Raw genomic sequence first — 25,397 nt, forward strand, 5'->3', positions numbered from 1 at the left:
CTCCAAGTATGTGGCGCCATTCCTGGGCAGGCTGTACTTTCTTTCACGTTGGGTGGTACTCCTTACGGGGCGCACTCGTTGTGCGTGGGGCTCCCCTACCCGGGGGACATCCCTGCATGGCAGGGCACTCCTTGTGTGCATCAGCACTGCACATGGGCCAGCTCTACAAGGGTCAAGGAGGCCTGGGATTTGAACCACGGACCTCCCATGTGGTAGGCGGACGCCCTATCCATTGGGCCAAGTCCGCTTCCTGCAATCTTCTTAGTGCTCATCCATTGTCTTCTTATTAACCTTAATCTCTTTAGCCATCTCATTGAATTTATTAAGGAGATATTTTGAACATCTCTGATTAGTTGTCTCAACTCCTTTATGTCATCTGGAGGCTTATCTTGTTCCTTTATCTGGGTCATATCTTCCTTTTTCTCGGTATGTGCTATAGTTTTTGTTGGTGTTTTAGCTTATTAGCTAATAAGCAAGCTAGATGTTTTTATTATGGGTTCAGTTTCTCTCTTTAGGGCTTTCTTGCCCTTTCTCCCTTGCTGGTTGTGAAGTGGGAGCTGAATGTAGTTGGTGCTGTAAGCTGTGGAGGCTCAAGCTGCCTGCATTGACCCAGGGACTAATGAAACTCCTCTCACTTTTCTCCTTTGCCAGGGATAGGGACACAACCACAGCTGTGTGTAATAATCCAGGTCATGCCGGGCTAGACTGTAGTTGCCCAGAAAGACTGTTGAAGGCATACCCTTCCTCCCCTGCCTGGGGCAGGAATGGAGCTGCAGGTGTGGGCAGTAATCTATGCCATATGGTTCTAAAATGACAGCAGTTGCCTAGTTAGACTTTTGTAACAGCTTGATATTATCGATGAATTTCAAAAAGAAATATTGGATTATGTTTGTAAACTGGTCTTTTCCTCCAGGCATATGAGATTGTATTTACTTGATTATAATCAAGTAAACCTCTTGTGTCAGGAGGTGGGCACTTGCTGATAAAAGGCATGGCAAAGGACTGAGTTAGGGGCTTTTAATGTTGGAGTTTTGATGTTGGAGTTTGATGCTGAAGTTAAGCTGAAACTTCAGGGAGAGAGCCAGAGCTATTCACCTGATAGTCTACAGCTGAGCTTGTGGAGAAAACAGAGGATCTGAGCCCAGAGGAACCCAGGAAGCCTGAACCCTCACGGACTTCAGCAACCATCTTGCTCCAACACGTGAAAACAGAGTTTGGTGAGGGAAGTAACTTTTGCTTTATGGCCTGGTATCTGTAAGCTCCTACCCCAAATAAATACCATTTATAAAAAGCAACCGATTTCTCGTATTTTGCATCAGCACCCCTTTGACTGACTAATACAACTTCTGACTAGTAAGTCTGTGCCAGGTGATGTACCTGCAATTACCTGGAGAGGCTGGTGCGGGTCCCCCCAGCTTCCTGCCAGAGGTGGGGCTGGGGCTTAGTTTAGAGCTACAATCTGATCTGGAGAAAAAGAAGATGGTCACTATCAACACTTACTAACTGCCCTGTAGCACAAGCTGACTCTAGGAGATCCTTACTCTTCTACCATCTTGCTTGTTGTCTGGCCTCAATTTGGTTTTGTCTGTTTTTCTCATGATTTAACTGACTGAGGTTATGTTTTCTTTTTTTGGGGGGTGGGTGGGTTTGGAGTCGGCGGAGAAGGAATACCACAGAGGTGAAGTGTCCAGTTTAGTTTTGAAAAGGGTCTACCAAATACTCAAGTCTGAATAATTATAATTTGCCATCTGTTTTTCTTTTAATTAAAAATAGTATTTCATGAAAATGGGGTGTGCTCACAAGTGCTTTTCTTCTAGACAACTATTGTACTACATTGTGCAGCAGAAGTTCCTTATGTGTACTTTTCTTTTTATCACACAGTATTTAAAAGGCATTCTCTTTGTAGACCAGGATTTAATATAATTAATAATTCTTACTATTTCATCATGGGCATTCTTAACTGAAACTTTTTTCAACTGAAAGTGCATGTCATGACAAATACAGTGAATAGTAGTGCAATTTAGTGTCACTGCCTTGAATTGTGCTAGGACATCTGCAGTTTAATTCACGTATACTTTAGCATCATTAGTGCAAATGTCAACATAGGGACAAAAACAAAATATTAGCAATATCATGAATATAATTTTGACTTTGCAGCCCCTTGAAAGCATCTCTGGGATCCCCTTGGGTCCTCCAATTACATGTTCAGAACTGCTACATTAGGGTTTATGATAGGATATTATACTATATTGTATTGTGATTATGATATTTATCTTTACTTTATCACAGTCTTCCTTCAAATAATGTTATATATTACCACTTCAAGTATAATGTAAGCACCTTACAATAATATACTTCTATTCTCTCTCAACTTTTGTGTTGGAAACCTGATGCATTGGTATTATTTTTGCTTTAATATTCAAATATCCTCTAAAATCATTTTTAAAATGAAAAAATATATTTTATATTATTCATATTTACTATTTCTGTTGCTTTTCATTTCATTTCATAGATTCATGTTTTCATATGATGAATTCTGCCTGAAAAATTTCCTTGTATGCAAGTTTACTGACAACCAATACTCTCAGCTTTTTTTTCTCAAAAGTTTTAAATTTTGCTTCCATTTTTTCCTTCCGAGTGGCTACCTCGTCTGTTTGTTTGTTGTTTTTGCTTGTTGTTTGCACTTGTCTGCTCATTGTTTTTTTACTTATCTGGTTTTCTTTCTTTAGGAGGCACTGGAACCAAGCCCAGGATCTCCCATGTGGGAGGCAGGCGCTCAGCTGCTTGAGCCACATCCGCTTTCTGTTCATTTGTTTTTGCTTGATGTCTACTCATTGTCTGCTTGTTGTTTGTCTTCTTTAGGAGGTACCAGAAACCGAACCCTGAACTTCCCTTGTAAGAGTAGAACGCTCAACTACTTGAGCCACATCCACTCCCATTGAGTTGATTTTTTAAAAAATATTTTATTTATGTCTCCCCACCCCCTTGTTGTTTGCACTTGATGTGTCTGTTCATCTTTTTGGTGTCTTGAGGAGGCACTGGGATCTGAACCCAGGATCTCCAATGTGGGAGGGTGGCACTTAATCACCTAAGCCACCTCTAGTCCCTGCTTTGTTGTAGCTCTTATTATGTTTTTCCTCATGTCTCTTGTTGCCTCATTTTGTCACATCAGCTTGCTGTGACTGCCCGTCCCGCCAGCTCTTTTCTTTCTTGTCCTCTTTAGGAGGCACCAGGAACCTCTGCTCCTTGCTTTGCTGTGTCTCTTGTTATGTTTTTCTTCTTGTGTCTCTTGTTGTATCATCTTGTTATGTCAATTTGCTACACCTGCCCATCATGCCAACTCGCTGACTTCTTTTGGAGGCTCTAGGAACCGAATCACAGACCTCCCATGTGGTAGGTGGGAGCCCAATTGATTGAATCATATCCGCTTCCCTGATTCCGTTTTTGATAGATTCATTCTCTTGGTATATGATTCTAAACCAACACTTTTTCTTATTACTTTTTTTCCTTTTAAAATTTAAATATTTTTCCATTGTCTTCTGCTTGCATAGCTTCAGATGAAAGTATTTAGTCACTTTCATATAAGGTTTTTACATAATGTGTTTTCTTCCTCTGGTTGATTTTAAGATTTTCTTTTTACTGCTCTTTTTGAGACATTTGATTATGATGCATTTCGATGTGGTTTTATTTGTGTTTATTCTACTTAATGTTCTTGGTCTGTTGGTTATAGTTATCATAAAATTTGGCAAGTGTTCATCCATTATTTTTCTCTGTTCTCTGCCAGACTCCAACTACGTATATATTAGGCTGCTTCATATTACTTCCTAAAGCTCTGTTTATGTTTTTTCCATCTTTTTTCTTTCTGTGTTTAATTTTGGATAGTTTCTCTTGTTATTTCCTTAAGTTCGTTGATATTTTTTTCTGCATTTTCTAATGTGGAAAATACGAAATGAAAATATCACTAGATGGTATTAACGGTGGATTTTAGATACTGCAGAAGAAATCAAGTTCACTGGTAATTTCTTAGTAGTGGGGGTAAATAAGTTCTAAAGAAAAAACTACTGTAGGCCTGAAAAAAAAGCTTGGGGAGTGGTACAACTCAGTGATTGTGTGACTACTTACTTCCCATGTACAAATTCCTGGGTTCAATCCTTTAAAAGAAAACAAAAAACTTATAAACAGGCCACAAAACTTGATTCCAAGAAACCTGACTGACAGGCAGAACAATGTCAAGAATTATTTAGCATTCAACAATGTAAAATTCACAATGTCTGACATTCAATAAAGAGACCGTTTGGGGTCTCTGCTGAAAGTCCTATGTATTCAGTGATGACTTTCCATTCTCATTGGTGGAAATGTGAGTAATTTGCAGCCCTGAGTAAGCTCTGGGAACTGTTTTCCTCCCCAATAATTGTTCTTTCCACATTTGTTGTTCTTTGCCCAGCCTTGTAGTATTTAACTTTAACTACACATGTGGCGATTGGTGTTCAGCCAAAGACTCAAGAGGACCCCTGTGCAGATTTCTGGAACTTTTTCTCAATGGAGTACTTTTTTTCTGCTGCTCTGGCCCACAAAATCTAGTCCCTTCACAGTTTTCCCAAGCTAATAGAGCCTCTCTTTGCATTCCCCTTTCTGTTCTAATGTCCAGAAATTGTCTTCTAGAACAAGAATGGGTAATTGTTGTAGACTTACTATGTTTGTTTCCCCTTTTCCATGGATCACAAAGGTTGTTTTCAGCAAGAAAGTTGATGTAAATTACCCAGAACACCAAGTGGGAATCTGACATGTCTCTTTGAAGGGATTTTTTGGTGTTTTGTTTTGTTCGCCAATTGTGTCCAATTTGGGTTTTTTTTAAAGTTTTTCAGAACATCTTCATTTGTCCAAGTTGTTGGAAAAACAATGCTTTTTAAGTCTCTCTATTCTCTTTTAACTAGAAATTTTGTTTCAAGATTTCCTAAATGTCTTACATTATTTTCATTTATTTTATAGATATAAAATTATCATGTCTACAACCTGTTCTCCTACTATGTTGATTTTTAAAATAATTTTTAAAATACTCTTTACAACAGTTTGCAATTGGGTAGTTATACCTCCAGGAATCCTTATTGACTTTGTGTTAAATTTCTTACTTTTCTTCTCCCACTTCAATTAAAAACAAAGGGGAAGCTGACTTGGTTCAACTGATAGAATGTCTACCTACCATATGGAGGGTCCAGGGTTTGATACCCAGGGCCTTCTGACCAGTGTGGTGAGCTGACCCATGCGCAGTGCTGCCGTGCCATGCAGGGGTGCCCCTGTGTTGGGGAGTCCCACGTGCAAGGAGAGCGCCCCACAAGGAGAGCCACCCCATGTGAAAAAAGCGTAGCCCACCCAGGAGTGGCACCGTATACACAGAGAGCTGACACAGCAAGATGACGCAACAAAAGACACGTAGGTTCCCAGTGCCACCTGACAATGCAAGTGGACACAGAAGAACACACAGCAAATGGACACAGAAAGAAGACAACGGGGGGGAAGGAGAGACAAAAAGTAAATCTTAAAAAAAAAAATAAAGCAGGGTAGCAGATATAGTTTAAGTGGTTGAGCACCTCCTTCCCAAGTACCAGGTTATGGGTCTGATTGCTGGAATCTCCTAAAACAAAAAAACTGTCATTGGTGTGCAGATGTAGCTCAGTGGTTATGTGCCTACTTCCCATGTACAAGGTCCTGGGTTCCATCCCTGGCATCTCCCCAAAAAAAAATAAAAAGCAAAAATGATCTATCAGGTGGCCCCTTTTGCTGGTACTGTTGAAGATAATTTCCGGATAATGTATCTTTCCCACATACTACTTTGCTGTTAAAAATTAATATAGAGAAAACTCCCATAATATGAGAAGTGGTAAGCAGATGTGGCTCAAGTGATAAGGCTTCTGCCTACCATATGGGAGGGCCCAAGTTTGATCCCTTAGGCCTCCTGATAAAAAAGGAAAAGAGAAAGCATGCCTGTGCACAAGCCAGTGCCCGCATGATGAGCCGAGTGCCCGTGTAACAAGCCGATTGCCTGCATCAGTGTCTGTGCAGTGAGCTGAGTGCCCATGTGGCAAACCAGTGCTCATGCAAATGAGTCATGCAGCAAGATGATGATGCAACAAAAGAGAAACAAAGGGGAGAGTCAAGGTGAAGCACAGCAGAAACCAGGAACTGAGATGGCACAGGTGACAGGGAACCTCTCTCCACATCAGAGGTCCCCAAGATTGAATCCTGGTGAATCCTAAAGGAGAAAAAACGAGAAGAGAAGACAAAAGGAGAAATAGATACAGAAGATCACACAGCTAATGGCCACAAACAGCAAAAACAGCAAGGCGGGGGCGGGGGAGGGGTGGAATAAATAAATATTTTAAAAATATATGAGAAATGTTGTTAAGCATATATACTCCCTCTTTTCTAAAATATTATTATGAGAAAAAAATATCTTTACCCTTTAGGTCTGTACAGTATTTCTTTGCCTTGGAATTATAAGTCATTTTTTTCTACATTAGCCTTCTAGAGAGAGTAGAACAGTTGCCTATCATCTGTTAATCATTCTTAGAATTGCTAGTTTGAATCAAATTTTTATACAGTAGCTAGAACAAATTATCCTACAGCTTTTTGCCAGCCTGCCCCTAGCATTGGTTTCATCTACTATTCTAGTTACTCCAATTAAACATGTTTTATAGAACAATATTTTCAGTGGAAAATAAAATGAATAGGCCAAATAAAAAATTAACTAGTTTCATTACACCCTGTAGAAATATGTTTCATATGGTACAAGAAAGAACTGAATGTGTCTCGTTTTACATTTGGTGTAGGAAGCTCCCAATTACTTATAAAAGAGGTCAGTAAAAATGAACTTTGTTGGCAGAAAGTGAGGCAGATTGATATAGTATTTTCAAGCAGTGAATGTTCTCTAGCTAGCATTGTTACTTCCTTGAACTATGATATTTCCAGTTTTCTTTTAATATTGTAAAACTTCCTTATAAGAACCTATAAAATCTTCAGTATTTATTTCATCATTAAACTATCATTTATAGAAGAATTATTTGTATATCTATCATATAAAGAATATTTATTACATGATAGGCATGGATTTAATGAAAATGACTTCAGAAATTTCAACGTTAAGATTTTATTTGATTATATTTTTAAGTGAAATCTTAATTGTTCCTATTACTTTTCAATAACTTGAGCACTATTTCCTCTATATAGTCCTCTTGACTCAATTACTTAAGAGTATCTGTCCATATTAAAAATAAGTTTACCTTTATATGTGTAGAAGGTACCTCTTGTTCAATGCTCAGCATGCAGTATCAGCTCTTCCTTAAACAATACTGAATAATTTCAAGTAAACCAAACGCCACTTCATTAGAATCTAGAGGCATAATTACATTTTTGTTTTTTTTCTTTTCTGCATGGGGTGGCTCTTCTTATGGGGCACACTCCTCATGAGTGGGACTCCCTTATGCAGGGGATACCCCTGTGTGGCACGGCACTCCTTGTGCACATCAGCACTGCACATGGGCCAGCTTACCACATGGGTCAGGAGGCCTGGGGTTAGAACCCTCGACCTCCCATGTGGTAGGTGGACGCTCTGTCAGTTGAGCCAAATCACTTCCCTCCATTTGTTTGATTTTGTTTTTGGCAAGAATGAAGGTATGTACTTCATATTGCACCATAGCAAGAAACATATAATATCTAGTTGTCTCTTACTGTGATGTTAAGATGGATAAGTGATTCAGGTAGTATCAGTGTGATCTTCCCATTTAAAAGTTGCCCATCCCACCAAATGTTTTTATCTTTCTCATTCTTTTAAATTATGCTGGGGGAAGCAGATTTGGCCTAATGGATAGGACATCCGCCTACCACATGGGAGGTCCAAGGTTCAAAAGGGCCTCCTGACCCGTATGATGAGCTGACCCAGGTGTAGTGCTGATGCGCACAAGGAGTGCTGTGCCACGCAGGGCTGTCCCCTGTGTAGGGAAGCCCCACATGCAAGTACTGCGCCCTGCGCAGATAAAGTGCAGCCTGCCCAGGAATGGTGCCACACATACAAAGAGCTGTAACAGCAAGATAACGCAGTAAAACGAGACACAGATTTCTGGTGCTGCTGACAAGAATACAGTGGACACAAGAAGAACACACAGCAAATGGACACAGAGAGCAGACAACTGGGAGTGGGGTGGGAAAGGGGAGAGAAATAAATAAAAATAAATAAATTAAAAATCTTATTTAAAAAAAAAAAATTGTCCTGGATAGCTTCTTTACTATCTGTTAATGTAATAATAGACTTTTTTTTTTCTTTTTTCTTTTTTTTTGAGGAACTGGGGCTGGGGATTGAACCTGGGACCTTGTATGTAGGAAGTGCTCGCTCAACCACTGAGCCACATCAACTCCCCTGAGTTGGTTGTTTTGTTTGTTTGCTTTGCTTTTAGGAAGCACCAGAAACCAAACTCAGGACCTCCCATGTGGGAAGCAGTCACTCAACTGCTTGAGCCACATCTGCTCCAAATAATAGATTTTTAAGAGACCAGGCTCTGGAGCTTCATATATTTTCTCTAGTATCTCTGATTTTAAATTTAAAAAACATGAATAGAAAAGTGGTTTATTACACTGGAATTTGTAATGAAGAAAAGAAACACTATAATTAGATAAAAAGTCCTAGATGTTAGGAAAGAAAATTCAAAAGAGGAAGAAAAAAGTCTGACATATGGCTTTTGACTGTGGAAGACTATGGTTTGGGGGGTGGAAATTAATAAAGCTGAACATACACAAACTTGAGTAATTTGAGGAGGAAGAAGTCTCTAAAACCCCAACGTGGGGGAAGCGGATGTGGCTCAACTGATAGAGCATCTGCCTACCATACAGGAGGTCCAGAGTTTGAACCCAGGGCCTCCTGGCCTGTGTGGTAAGCTGGCCCATGTGCAGTGCTGCCACGTGCAAAGAGTGTCATGCCATGCAGGAGTGTCCCCCATGTAGGGGAGCCCCAGACGCAAGGAGTGCACCCCACGTAACAAAAGCATAGTCCGCCCAGGAGTGGCACCGCACACACAGAGAGCTGAGGCAGCGAGATGACGCAACAAAAAAAGAGACACAGCTTCCCGGTGCCGCTGAGAATGCTAGGGGACAGAAAAGAACACACAGTGAATGGACACGAGAGCAGACAATGGAGGGGGAGGGGGAAGTAATAAATAAAAAGTAAATCTTTTAAAAAAAACGTGGTTTTGCAAGGAATGTTAACAGAGTATGGGCTTAGATAGATGCAGAACTAAAGACATTTCTAAAACTAATAGTATAAGCCTTTTTTTTTTTTTTTTTAAGATTTATTTATTTATTTAATTTCCCCCCCTCCCCTGGTTGTCTGTTCTCTGTGTCTATTTGCTGCGTCTTGTTTCTTTGTCCGCTTCTGTTGTCATCAGCGGCACGGGAAGTGTGGGTGGCGCCATTCCTGGGCAGGCTGCTCTTTCTTTTCACGCTGGGCAGCTCTCCTTACGGGCGCACTCCTTGCGCGTGGGGCTGCCCCACGCGGGGGACACCCCTGTGTAGCAGGGCACTCCTTGCGCGCATCAGCACTGCGCATGGCCAGCTCCACATGGGTCAGGAGGCCCGGGGTTTGAACCGCGGACCTCCCATGTGGTAGACGGACGCCCTAACCACTGGGCCAAAGTCCGTTTCCCAGTATAAGCCTTTATAAATGGTGGCAGGACCCATAAAGGCAGATGAAGTTTATAGAAAATACTTAAGATAGCATAATAATTTTGAAGTAATATTGCAAAAAAAGAGTAAACTTCAAGAAAATTGTCAAATTTTTTAGAGGGATGGAACCATCAGTTCATATTTTGCAAATGTCTGATTCACTCGGAAGAAACAGTCTCTGAGTTGGAGAAGATGTATTAACAAGATAAAAAGAATTACAGGCCATCGTAGGTAAGCAGCCAACAAATGAAACAGCTGACCACTTTATGTACATTTAACTTCCTTCATTTAAATTAATATACCCTCTAGCTACAAATGGACCTTTAGATCTGCTGTGAAATCACTGCGTAATCTTTGAGAATTTCATAAAAAGTAAAATTGGTACCTGGAGATGATGAAATGCTAGCTTATTTTTTTTAGAATGGGAGAAATGGGGGTTTTAAATTGTAAAGCCAGTAAGCTTGTTATTGATCTTTGGCAAATTTCTGGAAATACATTTCAGCAGAAGTTTGTGAGCAGGTATGAAAGAATGCTTAAGTCTAGAAATCTGAATGTGTCTGTGAAGAACATATGTCTACTTAGCTATTTCTCTTAATAGAATTATCAGTTTGAATGAATTAGAGAAATGCTGTAGAAATAGTGTCTTAATTTTAGTGGAGCATTCCAGTCTTTGACTTTATTTTTGATAAAATAAGTTGATGGAGTGTTGTTTGAATTTAAAGCAAATAGGTAGATTTATAATAGTTAGGTTCACAGTAGGTTGAAAGCCAAAGTATGGGAACTTTATATTTTCTGCATTAATTTTCCCTTAAACCTATAACTTTTCTAATTAAAAAAAAAAAGAATATCTCCCTAAAACCTTAATTAATTTACTGCATTTCTATTTTTCTTTCTCTTAACATACTTTGCTACTTTATATGTAATATAAGTTCATAATTTAGATTGTTTTGGGGGAGAAAGTGAATTTTATGTGTTTCTTCCTTATTGCAGCATAGTATCTATAATAATAGAGATTGAATAATAGAAACTGAAAATTGGAAAAGTCTTCATAAAGTATATTTTTGTTTTCTTTAGGAATATGAAGCACGAACAGGGAGGACCTGTAAACCACCACCTCAGTCTTCAAGACGTAAGAATTTTGAATTTGAGCCACTTTCTACCACTGCCTTGATTCTTGAGGATCGACCATCGTAAGTGTGCTAGTGATTATCAGAAAGTATTTATATTTTAAACTTTAATTTACTTTTCTTTACAATTTCACTTAAAAGCTACTGAGAAATTAGATAAAGGGCTTTATTTAAAAACAACAACAACTTAATTGCAGTCATTTATCCTAAAAATTAATATGGGAGAATATATTGTTATTATCCAAAAGCCTTATAAGAATTTCTTAGAAGTCTCTAAAAGCCAATATATGAACATACAATCTTGGCTCTTTATGTTGGTTCCTATTTCAACCCTCCTTTCTGATATGGCAATTATTCTGGCTGACATTTAAATGTACTTCTTCTACTTTTTTAGGAGGTACTGGGGAATGAACCCTGGACTTCGTATATGTGAAGCAGGCAGTCAACCACTGGGCTACATTATCTCTTCTGAGTTGGTTTTTTCATCTGTTTGCTTGTTTTTGTCTCCGCTTTTAGGAGGCTTCCCACTTTTTCTTCCTTAGTTTTAAGATATTCTGGTCCCTGCCTTTTATGCCACCTAACTACTGTCTGTTAATCATTTGGTAATAATGTTTGGGGAAGCAGATGTAGTTAAGTGATTCTGATATTCCTCTTTTAGGATTTGATAAATATATTCATACGCACTTATCCATTGTTAAAAAAAATCTCATCTGGGGTCATTTCCACAGTTGAGGTGACCTGATTCCCTGAGGAGGCCAATACTGTAGGTGCTAATATTGCCTACATAATTCTTAACCAAATCTGAACCAGAGTCCTTGTGAGTGGGCCATCTGATCAAATGACATATTCACTACTATACAGTGAGAAATGGCTCTGTCTTTGATAAAGCCTCTGATTCTCATGCTGTTTAATGTCAACCCATTAAGGGGTGGCTGGATGGTAAGACTGACTGCAAGACTGTGAACTTCCCCTCTTGGAGGATGTCCATCATAACAGATACGGAAGAGGTGGCCTTCAATAGTCTGGGTGTGGTCATTCTAAAGGGTTCCATGCCAAGAGGAGATGGCATGGGGAGGAAAGATGTACTGAAAGCAACTGTGAAAATCTTCAAAATCTAGGACCAAGCCTTCAAAAATATGCCAAGAAGTCAGTTAAGGGTTGTCATCATGGGATACCCAACCAGTACCAGCTGCCTGACTGCCTGAAAGAAGCTCTATTCATCTGGAAGGAGAACCTTAGTTGCTTGACTCCTTTTGATCAAAACTGAGTTAAATCTGAGATTGCTCTCGAGCTTGGTATCACTACTAATGATGTAAAGAATACCATCATCTGGGGAAATCATTTCTCAATTCATTATCTAGATGTGAGCCACACCAAGGTGAAATTTCAAGAAAAGGAAGATGGTGTGTATGGAGCTCTGAGGGTTCTAGATGGGCAAGAATAAATACACTTGTGCAACATCATGGCACTGCTGTCATCACGGCTCAGATATTATCTAGTGCAATGTTTGTTGTGAAAACCATCTTTGACTATGTCAGAGACATCTGGTTTAGATCCCCAGAGGGGACTGTTTGTGTCTATTGGTGTTATCTCTGATGGCAACTCCTATATTCCCTTAAATTAGACTTGGAAGTTTGTTGAGGTTCTCCCTATCAATAATTTCTCACGTGAGAAGGTGAATTTTACTGCAAAGGAAATAGCAGAGAAAAAAAAAACAGCTTTTGAATTTAACTCTGCCTAACAAGACAATAATTTTGATGTTACTAAATACTCAAAAAGTAAAGAATTGAAATATTGTCTTTGACTCTAATACCATATAATAATAATGCTATATTCAAATTACTCATGAAAAACAGTACATTTGAAAGATTGACCATCGAACCCTGGACCTTGTATATGGAAAACCACTGCTCAACCACAGAGTCACATAGTCTCCCCTGAGCTGGTTTTTTCGTTTGTTTGTTCTTTGAGTTTTTGTATTTAGGAGGCATCAAGGACTGAACCCAGGACCTCCCTTATAGGAAGCAAGCACTCAACTGCTTGAGCCACATCTGCTCCCCTGTATCAAAGTTTTATTTCAAATTTGCTTCCAGGGAGGAGAACTGAACTAGGGCAACTCAGAAGATTTCTTTCTTGGTAGATTTATAGGAAAACAGAAGTGATTATAAGTAAGAAAAGATTATCTGGTTAAAGATCTTTGGACTCTTGACTGACAGCTGAGTAGATGGGTAAAACTAAGTTCCCAGAAGAACTTTGTTAAGCTTATTAACATTCATTTGAAAAGGCTTAAGCTTTTCACTAGGAATGTTAATTTCTTCCCAGGAGTTTATAAAAAGAGCATGCAAAAAGTTCTGTTACAGATAATGTTTGGGACAAATTTTTCTTTTTTTTTTTTAAAGTTTGCTATGTTTTTTTTTTTTTGTTTTGTTTTTTTAAGATTTATTTTTATTTATTTAATGTCCCACCCCTCCCCTGGTTGTCTGTTCTTGGTGTCTATTTGCTGCGTCTTGTTTCTTTGTCCGCTTCTGTTGTCGTCAGCGGCACGGGAAGTGTGGGCGGTGCCATTCCTGGGCAGGCTGCTCTTTCTTTTCACGCTGGGCGGCTTTCCTCACGGGCGCACTCCTTGCGCGTGGGGCTCCCCCACGCGGGGGACACCCTTGCGTGGCACGGCACTCCTTGCGCGCATCAGCACTGCTCATGGCCAGCTCCACACGAGTCAAGGAGGCCCGGGGTTTGAACCACGGACCTCCCATATGGTAGACGGACGCCCTAACCACTGGGCCAAAGTCCGTTTCCCACAAATTTTTCTTTACACTATTTTATAATCAAACTTATCTTTGTAAGTCGGGGGTTCTTAAACCAGGGGTCCATGGATTTTAAATGGTCCATGAGCTTGAATTGAGAACAGTCAGCTTATTATCTTTACTTTCTTTGACCTCTGACTGAAATCTAGCATTTCCTTCACTTACGAATGTATGCAATAAATTAAAATAGTATTCATTTCATACCACATTACAGTTGTTGTGTTATCTTGAAAAATTGCTTATGCTCATCCATACTTCAAAACTATGGTAGTTGTTAGACCTGATGCTAGTTGAGTGTCATAAAATTATCTGCCACTACATTCTGAGACAGGGTTGTGGTTTTCATCTATCTGGCAAAGGGGTCTGTGGAACCAAAAAAGGTTAAGAACCCTGTTTTGGTCCTGTATTCATACTTTTGCTTATGTTATTACCCTCACTTGGAAGGCAGTTCTCTTCTACTTCACATCAACCAATGTTTTAAGAATTGAACTTTATCTTTTCTGTCAAGTCTGTGTTGATTTCTTCAATTTTCAGTAATATCTACTTTTCTAACTCCTTATAACTTATGTAAGCAATTCCTTGAAATAATATTCTATGAAATTGATTTGAAATAATATGAGAGGCACAATAACATAAGAAGATCCCTGTGTACCAAAAAAGTATAGACAGCTAAAAATAGTAAAACTCTTCTATTGAACCATCTGCATTTAATGTATTAATTATAATTAATACTATACCATTCATTGTTTCTGTGTGAGTTTGCTCATCTGTGATAAAGACATTGAACTTGATCTCTGACTGTTCCACTCAACTCTAAATGCTGTGACTTAACAATTTTGTTCACATTTTTAGGATTTTGAGGGGTCTTTTTTTGAGAAGTAATTTATGTGACATATTTATGTAACTAAGACAGAAATAAAGGCTTTGGTGGTGTTGGAATATGGGGGTGCCTAATCATTTATCCCTCTTCTACTTCAACCAATAAAAAATAAATACAGGGAATTAATGGGAATGAAAACTTCAGTTTTATTGAAGATAAAACAAAACGGTAATTTATTAGTGGGACCTAAGTACTAAACGGTACTTCCTACTTTATCTTCCCCAAAATATTCTTCTAACAGATTAGGGCCAATGAATGTTGGATCCATCCAATTGCAACTGAGAAATTAGAGCAAAGACCTGTGTCAATAGACCTCTTCTGTGTCTGGATGCAGCCAGGTTCAAGATGGCCTCTTCTGCTTTCGTATCTCATCTTACTGTTAACACCACTACTTCAACTGTGATGTGGCATCTCAGGAGGAGGAGTCAAAAGTTCTTCCTTAGCATGGAATTGATGGTGGAAATTTCCTCTTTTATAGGTCAGAGTGAAAATATGAGGAGAGGAGTTTTGCCCTCCAAAGGGAGTTTGTTAATTGGTACTACCTTTTCCTTTCCTATCCTCTGTAATTTGCAGAAGCATTCAGAATCATTGACTTAATAGGCTTTTATTTATTTATTTATATTTTTTCTTCATATTTTTGTAGTTGAAACTTGTCTTTACAGATGGAGCAATTATAGCGTATAATTATCTGAAATCTCTTTAAGAGGATTTAAAATACAGTGACTTCCATAATTTCATCTTCTTGTTAATTCTTTTCTCTCCTATTCTTATCTGAATCCATGTGAAAATAAAGATAGTCTTCCAGAGGAAGATGAGACTATCAGTACGGGCTGATTGTGTTGATATGAGCCTTTTCTATTTTTTAAAATATATTTTTATTGAAGTGTATCATTCATACATAAACATGTATAAACAATAAGTATATAGTAAAGATTGTGAACTTACAAAATAAGCATGCATAAAATCATACAAGGGTCTCATATAGCATACCTCCACCAACACTTTGCATTGTTGTGAAACATTTGTTAGAAAACTATGCAAGAGCATTGTCAAAGTATTACAACTAACTATAGTCCCTTATTTTACGTTTGATGTATTTTTGCCCCAACCCACCCTATTTTTAAAAAAAATACATTATTATTACAGAAATTATGAACTTACAAAACAGTTACATATATGTGGAGTTCCCATACAATACCCCTTCACCAATACACCATATCATGGTGGAATATTTGTTACAGATTATGAGATAATATGATCAGACTATTACCAGCAACTATGGTCCATAGTGTACATTTGACACACTTTTTCTATACACCCCCATTATCAACACAGCACATCTTTGGCATTGAGCAAGAACATTATAGTGTTCTATAGGTCACACCAATTGTATTTTTCCCGTGCTTCTCCACATTCCCAAACCTTGCAATAGTGATGTACATCCACTCTACCTCCCAGCAGGACACTCTTTCATCTGTACCATTAACCACAGTTCTCATCCACCTCTGGGTTCACTGTGTTATTCAGTCCCTTGATTATTCTCTAGCTTTCTTTGAATTGACATTTATTTCTCCAGACTATCCTTTTTAAAGCACAATCACATTTATAAACCAGCTACTACTCACTATAATGTATTACCATCAACTCTGTCTGTTTCCACACTTTTACAGTCAAGTTAATTAAAACTTCTACATATATTAAGCATTAGTAGTTCTTCTCAAACCTCTTATCTCCTCATAACCATCTCCTAATAACCTGTACTCTAGGTTTTAACTCCATGCATTTATTCTTCATATTTTGTTCATTTAATGAGACATGCAGTATTTGTCCTTATATGTCCGGCTTACTTCACTTAACATAATGTCTTCAAGATTCATCCTTGTTATCATGTGTCCTAATTTCATTTCTTCTTATTGCAGCATAGTATTCCTACATTTTGTTGATCCATACATTGGTTGATGGACACTTGGGTTGTTTCCATCTTTTGGCAATTGTGAATAATGCCACTATGGACATTGCTGTGCAGATGTCTGTTCGTGTCATAGTTTTTAGTTCTTCTGCATATATTCCTAGTAGAGGAATTGCTGGATCATTTGGCAGTTCTATATTTAGCTTTGAGGAATCGCCAAACTGACTTCCACAGAGGCCGCACCATTTTATAGTCCCACCAGCTGTGAAGGAGTGTTCCTATTTCTCCACATCCTCTCTAGCACTTACTGTTATTGTTTTTTAATAAAGGCCATTCTTTGAGGTGTTAGATGATATCTCATTGTTGTTTTGATTTGCATTTCCCTAATAGTTAGGGATATGGAACATTTTTTCATGTGCTTTTAGTCATTTATATTTCGTCTTTGGAGAAATGTCTATTTAAATCTTTTGCCCATTTTAAAATTAGATTGCTTGCTCTTCTATTGAGTATGTATGATCCCATTATATAGAATGGAAATTTTAAAAAACAGATAGGTGGTTTCCAAATATTTGCTCCCATTGAGTGGGCTGCCTTTTCACCCTCTTGATGAAGTCCTTTGAATCACAGAAGTGTTTAAGTTTGAGGAGGTCCCTTGTTTTCTTTGGTTGCTTTTGCTTTTGGTGTAAGGTTTAAGAATGCACCACCTACAACCAAGTCTACATAGATGTTTCTCTACATTTTCTTCTAGGAGCTTTATGGTACTTGCTTTTATATTTAGGTCTTTGATCCATTTTGAGTTAATTATTGTATAAGGTATGAGAAAGGGAGGGGGTCTTTCTTTTTTTTGGCTATGAATATCCAATTCTCCCAGCACTATTTGTTGAATAGACTGTTTGCCCCAGCTGAGTGGATTTGATAGGCTTGTCAAAAATCATATGACCAGGGCGGCGGACTTGGCCCAGTGGTTAGGGCGTCCGTCTACCACATGGAAGGTCCGCGGTTCAAACCCCGGACCTCCTTGACCCGTGTGAAGCTGGCCCACTGCGTAGTGCTGATGTGTGCAAAGAGTGCCGTGCCACGCAAGGGTGTCCCCTGCGTAGGGGAGCCCCATGCTCAAGGAGTGTGCCCTGTAAGGAGAGCCGCCCAGCGCGAAAGAAAGTGCATCCTGCCCGGGAATGGTGCCACACACACGGAGAGCTGACACAACAAGATGATGCAAAAAAAAAAAAAAAAAAACACAGATTCCTGTGCCGCTGACAACAACAGAAGCGGACAAAGAAGACATAGCAAATAGACACAGAGAACAGACAACTAGGGGTAGGGGTGGGGAGAGAAATAAATAAATAAATCTTTAAAAAAAGAAAACCACATGACCAAAGATGTGAGGGTCTATTTCTAAACCATCATTTTGGTTCCATTGGTTTATGTGTCAATCTTTATGCTAATGCTTGCTGTTTTTAACCACTGTAGTGAGGTAATATGCTATAAAGTCTGGAAGTGAGAGTCCTCTGACTTCACTTTTCCTTTTTAAGATGTTTCTGGCTATTCTGGGCCTCTTACGCTGCCAGATAAATTGGATGATTGTGTTTTCCATTTGTTTAAAAAATGCTGGTGGAATTTTTATTGGGATTGCATTGAATCTGTATATCAATTTGGGTAGAGTTGACATCTTAATGATATTTAGTCTTACAATCCTTAAGCATGAAATGTTCTTCCAATTATTTAGCTCTTTTTAAATTTCTTTTAGTAACGCATTGTAGCTTCTTGAATACAAGTGCTTTACATCCTTGGTTAAGTTTATTCCTAAATATTTGATTCTTTTAGTTGCTATTGTAAATGGAATTTTTTTCTTGACTTCCTCCTCAGGTTGCACATTACATTGTTTAGAAACACCACCGATTTGTGCATATTGATCTTATATCCTGACACTACTGAAATTGTTTATTAGCTCTGGCAAGTTTTTTGATTTTTTGGAATTTTCTAGATATAGGGTTATATCACCTGCAAATAATAAAAGTTTTATTTCTTCTTTTCTGATTTGGATGCCTTTATTTCTTTTTCTTGCCTGATTGCTCTAACTAGAACCTCTAGCACTATATTGAACAACAGTGGTGACAGTGGGCATCCTTGTCTTGTCCCTGATTTGTTTGAATATCTATGATTAGTTGTCTCAACTCCTTTATGTCATCTGGAGGCTTATCTTGTTCCTTTAACTGGACCATATCTTCCTGTTTCTTGGTGTGGATTGTAACTTTTTGTTGGTGTCTTGATATCTGGCTTACTAGAGGTATTTATTCTGGGTGCAGTTTCTCTCTTTAATTTAGGGCTTTCTTGACCTTTCTCCCTTGCTGATTGTGTAGTAGGAGCCTAGGATGTAGGTGGTTCTGTAAGCTGTGGAGGCTCAAGCTGTCTGCATTGCCCAAGGTACAGATGAAGCTCCCAACTATCTCCTCTGGCAGGGGTAGGGACAGAACCACAGTCAGGTGTAATCCAAGTTGTGCAGGCCTAGACTCTAGTTGCCCAAAGAGACTGATGGAGCTTCACACTCCTTTCTCCCCTGCCTGGGGGGAGGGGTGGGAAGGAGCTGCAGATGTGGGCAGCAGTCTGTGCCACACAGGTGCCAAATGATTGCATTACCCCAGTAGACTTCCATCTATTCAGTCTGTGTCAGCTGAATGTACCATTCAGTTCCCTGGACAGGCTGGTGCAGGGTCTGCCAGCCTCCTTCCTGCTAGAGATGGGGCTGAAGCCTTGGCAAGGGCTGCAGTACAGTTTGGGGTGAAAGAAGTCTGTCCCAGGGAAGCGGATTTGGCTCAATGGATAGAGCATCTGCCTACCACATGGGAGGTCCAAGGTTCAAACCCAGGGCCTCCTGACCCCTGTGCTGAAGCTGGCCCATGCGCAGTGCTTGATGTGCACAAGGAGTGCCATGCCATACAGGGGTGTCTCCCGTAGAGGGGAACCCCACACGCAAGGAGTCCACCCCGTAAGGAGAGCCGCCCTGCATGAAAAAAAGTGCAGCCTGCCCAGGAGTGGGGCTGCACACAGGGAGAGCTGACGCAGCAAAATGAGGCAACAAAAAGAGACACAGATTCCTGTTCCCACTGACAAGAATATAAGTGGACACAGAAGAACACACAGCGAATGGACACAGAAAGCAGACAACTGGAGGGGGGAGGGAAGAGAAATAAAAAACATAAAATAAAAATAAATAAATAATAGAAGTCGGTCCCTACCATCACTGTGATTTTTAGTCAGCCCTGCTTCCCCTCATGCTGGGGGTGGTGTCAAACTGGCAGCTACCAGCCCCCCTCCATCCTGGACAGGACTAAACCCCAGCTGTTCCTAGGGTTATTCTCCACCTAGCCAAACCCACCAATCAGTAGCTGAGGTTGGCGACCAACCGTCTCGCTCTGCCTCATTTTTGGGAAATGGAGCCCCAAACTCCAGCCACAGAACAGCTCCCCAGGCAGCTTGTGCTGCCAGAGTAAAATGATCACCAGCCTTTATGGAGTGGCCTGTATCTTTCTGGAGAGGCATATGCAGATTCCCCCTAGGTTTCTCCATGCTAAGTCAGACTGGGACTTAGGCTAGAGCAGCATTCCGATCTGGATGAAAAGCCGGTCCCTCCTCCCATCACTGTGATTTTCAGTCCAATGCATTTCCCCTCATGCCAGGGACGGAGTTAAAATGGAACTACTGGCCTCTTTCTGACTTGGACTGGTTCAAACTTTAGCTGTTCTTAGGATTATACTTTAGCCAGCTGTTTACTAATCAGCTGAAGTTGGTTTTTTTGGGAAGTGGAGTCTCCAATTCCAGCAGCAGAATAGTTCCTGAGGTAGCTTGTGCCACCAGTGGAGGATGGGCACTGGCCTGCATTATGTTACCGGATGGCTCTGGTTTCTGGTCTTCTGGGTTCTTGGCTTATGTTGCATAAAAGAATTTAAGGACATGCTATAGGGTAGGCAAGGGATTAAGAGAGTTTATTAAGAAAAAAGAAAATGAGAAAAGTGCATAGTACTTACAAATCTTCACTACAGTTGGGCAGTCTCCTCCTTCCGTTCTTTTAAGAATGTTGCGGGATGCTCTTCTGGTCTCCTGGAGCCCCCAAACAGGTGCTTTAGGTAGCTCTGGGTGATTACTAATTATCCTGTAGCATGAGCTGACTCTATTTGCTCCTTACTCTGTTGTCATTTTACTGTTTGTCCCTCTAATGTATTTTTTATCTCAGCTGTTGTGTCTTTCACTCTCATGAGTTCTGTCACTTTTCTGTTCAGGTTTTCAAATATTTCTTTGTGCTGATTCAGTGTCTTCTTGAAATCCTTTATCTCTTTAGCCATATTATCTTTTAACATGTTAATTTTTTTTTAATTTTGCAAAACGAGTATTTTTTAAAGGCATATAGACAATAAACAAAGTGAACATTTAATCAGATCTTAACTTCTGCAAGGCATTATCTGTCCTAGAATTGTTCCAATAGATTTCAGTCTCTAAACATTTTTATTTCAATAATCATCATCTTCATCAGAGTCCATTACTTTCCTTCTGTTGAATTTAACTGTTGTTTTCTTTTCTGTTTGTTGTCTTTTTCAAGTATTTCTATTAAACCTTGTTCTGATACCTTCCCACTTAGTTGTCCATATCTTGCCATCTGAATAAGGTAATTCTCTACTGCTTTAGTTTTTTCGGGCTTCATGAGTGCTAAATTATTTAACCTGGCCCGGGCTGACTGACCCAGAACTTGGGCTAGGATACTGTTTCTCATTTTTGCCTCCCTGTGCTTTGCTTCCTGTTGTGCTGCATCACTAGGATCCCCATGCATTGCCTGCAGCTCCGCCAGCCTCTGCTTCCTCAGCGCCTCTAGCTCCTCTTCCGCCATGGTGAGGCCGTCCGGGCTCGAACAGCCGCAGCTGCTCTGTTGCCCACTCGGAGGGAACTCCTGCAGACCCTTCAACATGTTAATTTGATTTTGGTGATGTTTGTGTCTCGATTACTTGTCTCAAATCCTGTGTCTCTTCTGGGGCTTTGATATATTCCTTTGCTTGGGCCATTTCTTTCATTTTCTTTGTACGGCTTGTAATTTTTGCTGAGGTCTAGGAATCTGATTAGGAGGGTAAGTTTACCTGGATGCTGAATTTCTCTCTCTTTGAAGGGTTTAGTGCCTGGAGGCTGTGTTACTGCTGTTCTTTGTTTCTTGGTTCAACCTACTCTGGATCTTTAGGATTGTCAACTGTTGCTCAAAACTGGACCCTGGACCCAGTAATAGGTTGCAGGTCTGCTTCTTAGGGCCTTGGGGTGGGAGGCTGTAAAGACCATAAAAATCCTCTCTTACTTCTTTTAATTTCCTTACATACACTTCCTTGGTCTGCCTCCAGATGGCAGCCCTCGCAATTCAGTGCGTGGTCAGTGCGTTTGCTGCAACATGGACCTGATCAATGTGATGGAGGATCCTGCTTGAGCTAAGAGCCTTGTAATTCAGGGTTTTCAGAGGCAGTTTTCCAACCTTTGCTGGCAGCCCCCTCCCTTTTCCTGGGTAGGAAATAATTCCACTCCCCTCTGCATCCTCAAGAACCAGTTCTGGTCAGTAAAGAGAGAGATTGAGAGGGTCAGGTATCTTTAGTCCTATGTATCTTTAGTCCCTTGCTAGCTCCCAAGGCAGACAATCCTGCAGCCCCACCTAGCCTGGCAGGGTTCCTGAGACACAGCAGACCAAATCTGTGGATCAAAAGCTGAGTCAGCCTTTGGCTGTGTATCTCTTTCTCCCCTTGTTATGGGATATAGTAACGTTAACAGATGGCTCTGGTTTCTGGTGTTCTGGGTTCTTATGTTGCGTAAAAGAATTTAAGGACATGCCATAGGGTAGGCAAGGGATTAAAGAGTTTAAGAAGAAAGAAAATGAGAAAAATACATGGTCCGAGGCATGGACTGCAGACCTGGGGCTTTTAAAAGTCTTTCCTCCTCCCATTTAATAATGTTGGAGCGAGGCCCCAGCTGTTTGCTGTTCTGATTGGTTGCCCTACCTGTCATTTCTCAGGGGGCCAATGGTTAGGCCTTTAGAGAGTATCTGGGGCTTTCCCTTGACCATGAATGAGATTCTCATTCCAAATGAGATACATGGCCAATGTAGCAGTTTGATATAGTTATGAATTCCAAAAATAGATACTGGATTATGTTTGTAATATGGTATATTACTGGGCATGATTGAGTTATGATTAGGGCTTTAATTGGACCACATCATTAGGGCGTGGCAGAATTGGATAAAAGGCATGACAAAGGACAGAATTGGAGTGGTTCTCCTTGCAGGATGCCCTCCTTGTTTGGGGGGCACCCCTATACAGGGGCACCCCTGTGTGGCATGGCACTCCTTGCACACAGCAGCTCTGCACGTGGGCCAGCTCACCACATGGGTAAGGAGGCCTGGGTATCAAGCTATGGACCCTCCCATATGGTAGGTGGACACTATTAGTTGAGCCCCATCCACTTCTCCCAGTCTCTTTTTTTTTTTTAATTTTTTTAATTCACCCCTTGCAACTTTTTTGCATGCTTTCTGCTCTCTGTGTCCATTTCGCTGTACATTCTTCTATGTCCGTATTCATTATTTTCCCTTCCCCCCTTTCACCTTCTTGCTGTCTGCTCTCTGTGTTCATTTGCTATCGGTTCTTGCGTTCTTGTTTGTCTCGCTTCTTTTTTTTTTTTTTAAAGATTTATTTATTTATTTAATTCCCCCCCCTCCCCTGGTTGTCTGTTCTTGGTGTCTATTTGCTGCGTCTTGTTTCTTTGTCTGCTTCTCTTGTCGTCAGCGGCACGGGAAGTGTGGGCGGCGCCATTCCTGGGCAGGCTGCTCTTTCTTTTCACGCTGGGCGGCTTTCCTCACGGGCGCACTCCTTGCGCGTGTGGCTCCCCCACGCGGGGGACACCCTTGCGTGGCACGGAACTCCTTGCGCGCATCAGCACTGCACGTGGGCCAGCTCCACACGGGTCAAGGAGGCCCGGGGTTTGAACCGCGGACCTCCCATATGGTAGACGGATGCCCTAACCACTGGGCCAAAGTCCGTTTCCCTGTCTCCCTTCTTTTGCGGCATCACCTTTTTGCTGAGTCAGTTCTCCATGGCGTCTGTGGGCCAGGTGGTACTCTGTGGCATCTGCAGGCAAGCCTGCCTTCACAAGGAGGCCCCAGGATGTGAACCAAGGCCTCCCATATGGTAGGTGGGAGCGCATCTGACTGAGCCACAGCTGCTTCCCAATCTCTTTTTTTTTAAAGATTTATTTATTTATTTAATTTCCCCCCCTCCCCTGGTTGTCTGTTCTTGGTGTCTATTTGCTGTGTCTTGTTTCTTTGTCTGCTTCTGTTGTCGTCAGCGGCATGGGAAGTGTGGGCGGTGCCATTCCTGGGCAGGCTGCTCTTTCTTTTCACGCTGGGCGGCTCTCCTCACGGGCGCACTCCTTGCGCGTGGGGCTCCCCCACATGGGGGACACCCTTGCGTGGCACAGCACTCCTTGCGCACATCAGCACTGCGCATGGCCAGCTCCACACGGGTCAAGGAGGCCCGGGGTTTGAACTGCGGACCTCCCATATGGTAGACGGATGCCCTAACCACTGGGCCAAAGTCCGTTTCCCTGTCTCCCTTCTTTTGCGGCATCACCTTTTTGCTGAGTCAGTTCTCCATGGCGTCTGTGGGCCAGGTGGTACTCTGTGGCATCTGCAGGCAAGCCTGCCTTCACAAGGAGGCCCCAGGATGTGAACCAAGGCCTCCCATATGGTAGGTGGGAGCGCATCTGACTGAGCCACAGCTGCTTCCCAATCTCTTTTTTTTTAAAGATTTATTTATTTATTTAATTTCCCCCCCTCCCCTGGTTGTCTGTTCTTGGTGTCTATTTGCTGTGTCTTGTTTCTTTGTCTGCTTCTGTTGTCGTCAGCGGCATGGGAAGTGTGGGCGGTGCCATTCCTGGGCAGGCTGCTCTTTCTTTTCACGCTGGGCGGCTCTCCTCACGGGCGCACTCCTTGCGCGTGGGGCTCCCCCACATGGGGGACACCCTTGCGTGGCACAGCACTCCTTGCGCACATCAGCACTGCGCATGGCCAGCTCCACACGGGTCAAGGAGGCCCGGGGTTTGAACCGCGGACCTCCCATATGGTAGACGGACGCCCTAACCACTGGGCCAAAGTCCGTTTCCCCCAATCTCTTCTTAATAGCCTTTATCTCTTTAGTCATAATTTCCTTCAACTCCTTGAACTGCTTTAGGAAATTTGTGTGATTATCACTGATTAGATGTCTTAAATCCTTTGTCTCATTCGAATATTTGGTTTGTTCCTTTGGCTGGGCCCTCTCGTGCTGTTTCTTAGTATGGCTTGTAATTTTTTGCTGATGTCTAGGCATCTGAATATGTTGGTGAATTTACTCTGATGGTCAGTTTCCCTCTCTTGCTTAGTGGTTTTGTTTCACCACTCTTCTTTGATTTGGTTCAACTTATTATAAGTCTTTAAAATTGCCTAGCTCAAGTTATCAAAATAGGACCAAGGAATCACTAATGGGGCACAGACCGCTTTGAGGGGATTGGAAAGAGAAACTCCTAAAAGCAGTTTTCTCCTTGCAGTTTCTCAGCTGGCCACAGATGGCACTTGCTGGCAAATCTTTCCACTGAGGTGTCTCTTTTTAACCTCAACTTGTCTGTGATACAAGTCTGGCCAGAGCCAAGATTCAGAGCCATCTCTGCTGGTCAAATTCACTGAAGAGAAACCACTCTCCACCCTCTGTCCCACCCTTCCTCTTCTCAGGGAAGAAGATGTCTGTTCCCCTCTTAGTTGGCTGCAGTGAGCTGTGGGTTTTATCTAGGCTGTTCACCTTCAGGGTGGGAGATGAGTGCTGTTTCTGGCCATGTGGATTAGTTACTCACAGTTTTCATTTTGCCTGTTTCATCTCTCTGTCCCTCATCCTCCTGGAAGATGCTTAGCACTCTCCTGGTTCTGC

The 25,397-nt window shown here is 41.1% G+C and overlaps 1 protein-coding gene and 2 pseudogenes across 1 annotated transcript in view; 2 read left to right on the forward strand and 1 right to left on the reverse strand.

Annotated features, from left to right (window-relative positions):
• Nucleotides 1-25,397, forward strand: part of TBC1D12 (TBC1 domain family member 12) — a 143,182-nt gene that overhangs the window by 69,155 nt on the left and 48,630 nt on the right. The window contains exon 3 of the mRNA XM_058298800.2: nucleotides 10,783-10,898. Coding sequence (XP_058154783.1) covers nucleotides 10,783-10,898 — 116 coding nt within the window. The remainder of the gene's footprint in view (nucleotides 1-10,782; nucleotides 10,899-25,397) is intronic.
• On the forward strand, nucleotides 11,885-13,541 carry LOC139439108 (malate dehydrogenase, cytoplasmic pseudogene; annotated as a pseudogene).
• On the reverse strand, nucleotides 20,822-21,340 carry LOC101439436 (programmed cell death protein 5 pseudogene; annotated as a pseudogene).

The sequence above is a fragment of the Dasypus novemcinctus genome, chromosome 6 (genome assembly GCF_030445035.2).
Source record: "Dasypus novemcinctus isolate mDasNov1 chromosome 6, mDasNov1.1.hap2, whole genome shotgun sequence".
In the NCBI taxonomy this organism is placed as follows: domain Eukaryota; kingdom Metazoa; phylum Chordata; class Mammalia; order Cingulata; family Dasypodidae; genus Dasypus; species Dasypus novemcinctus.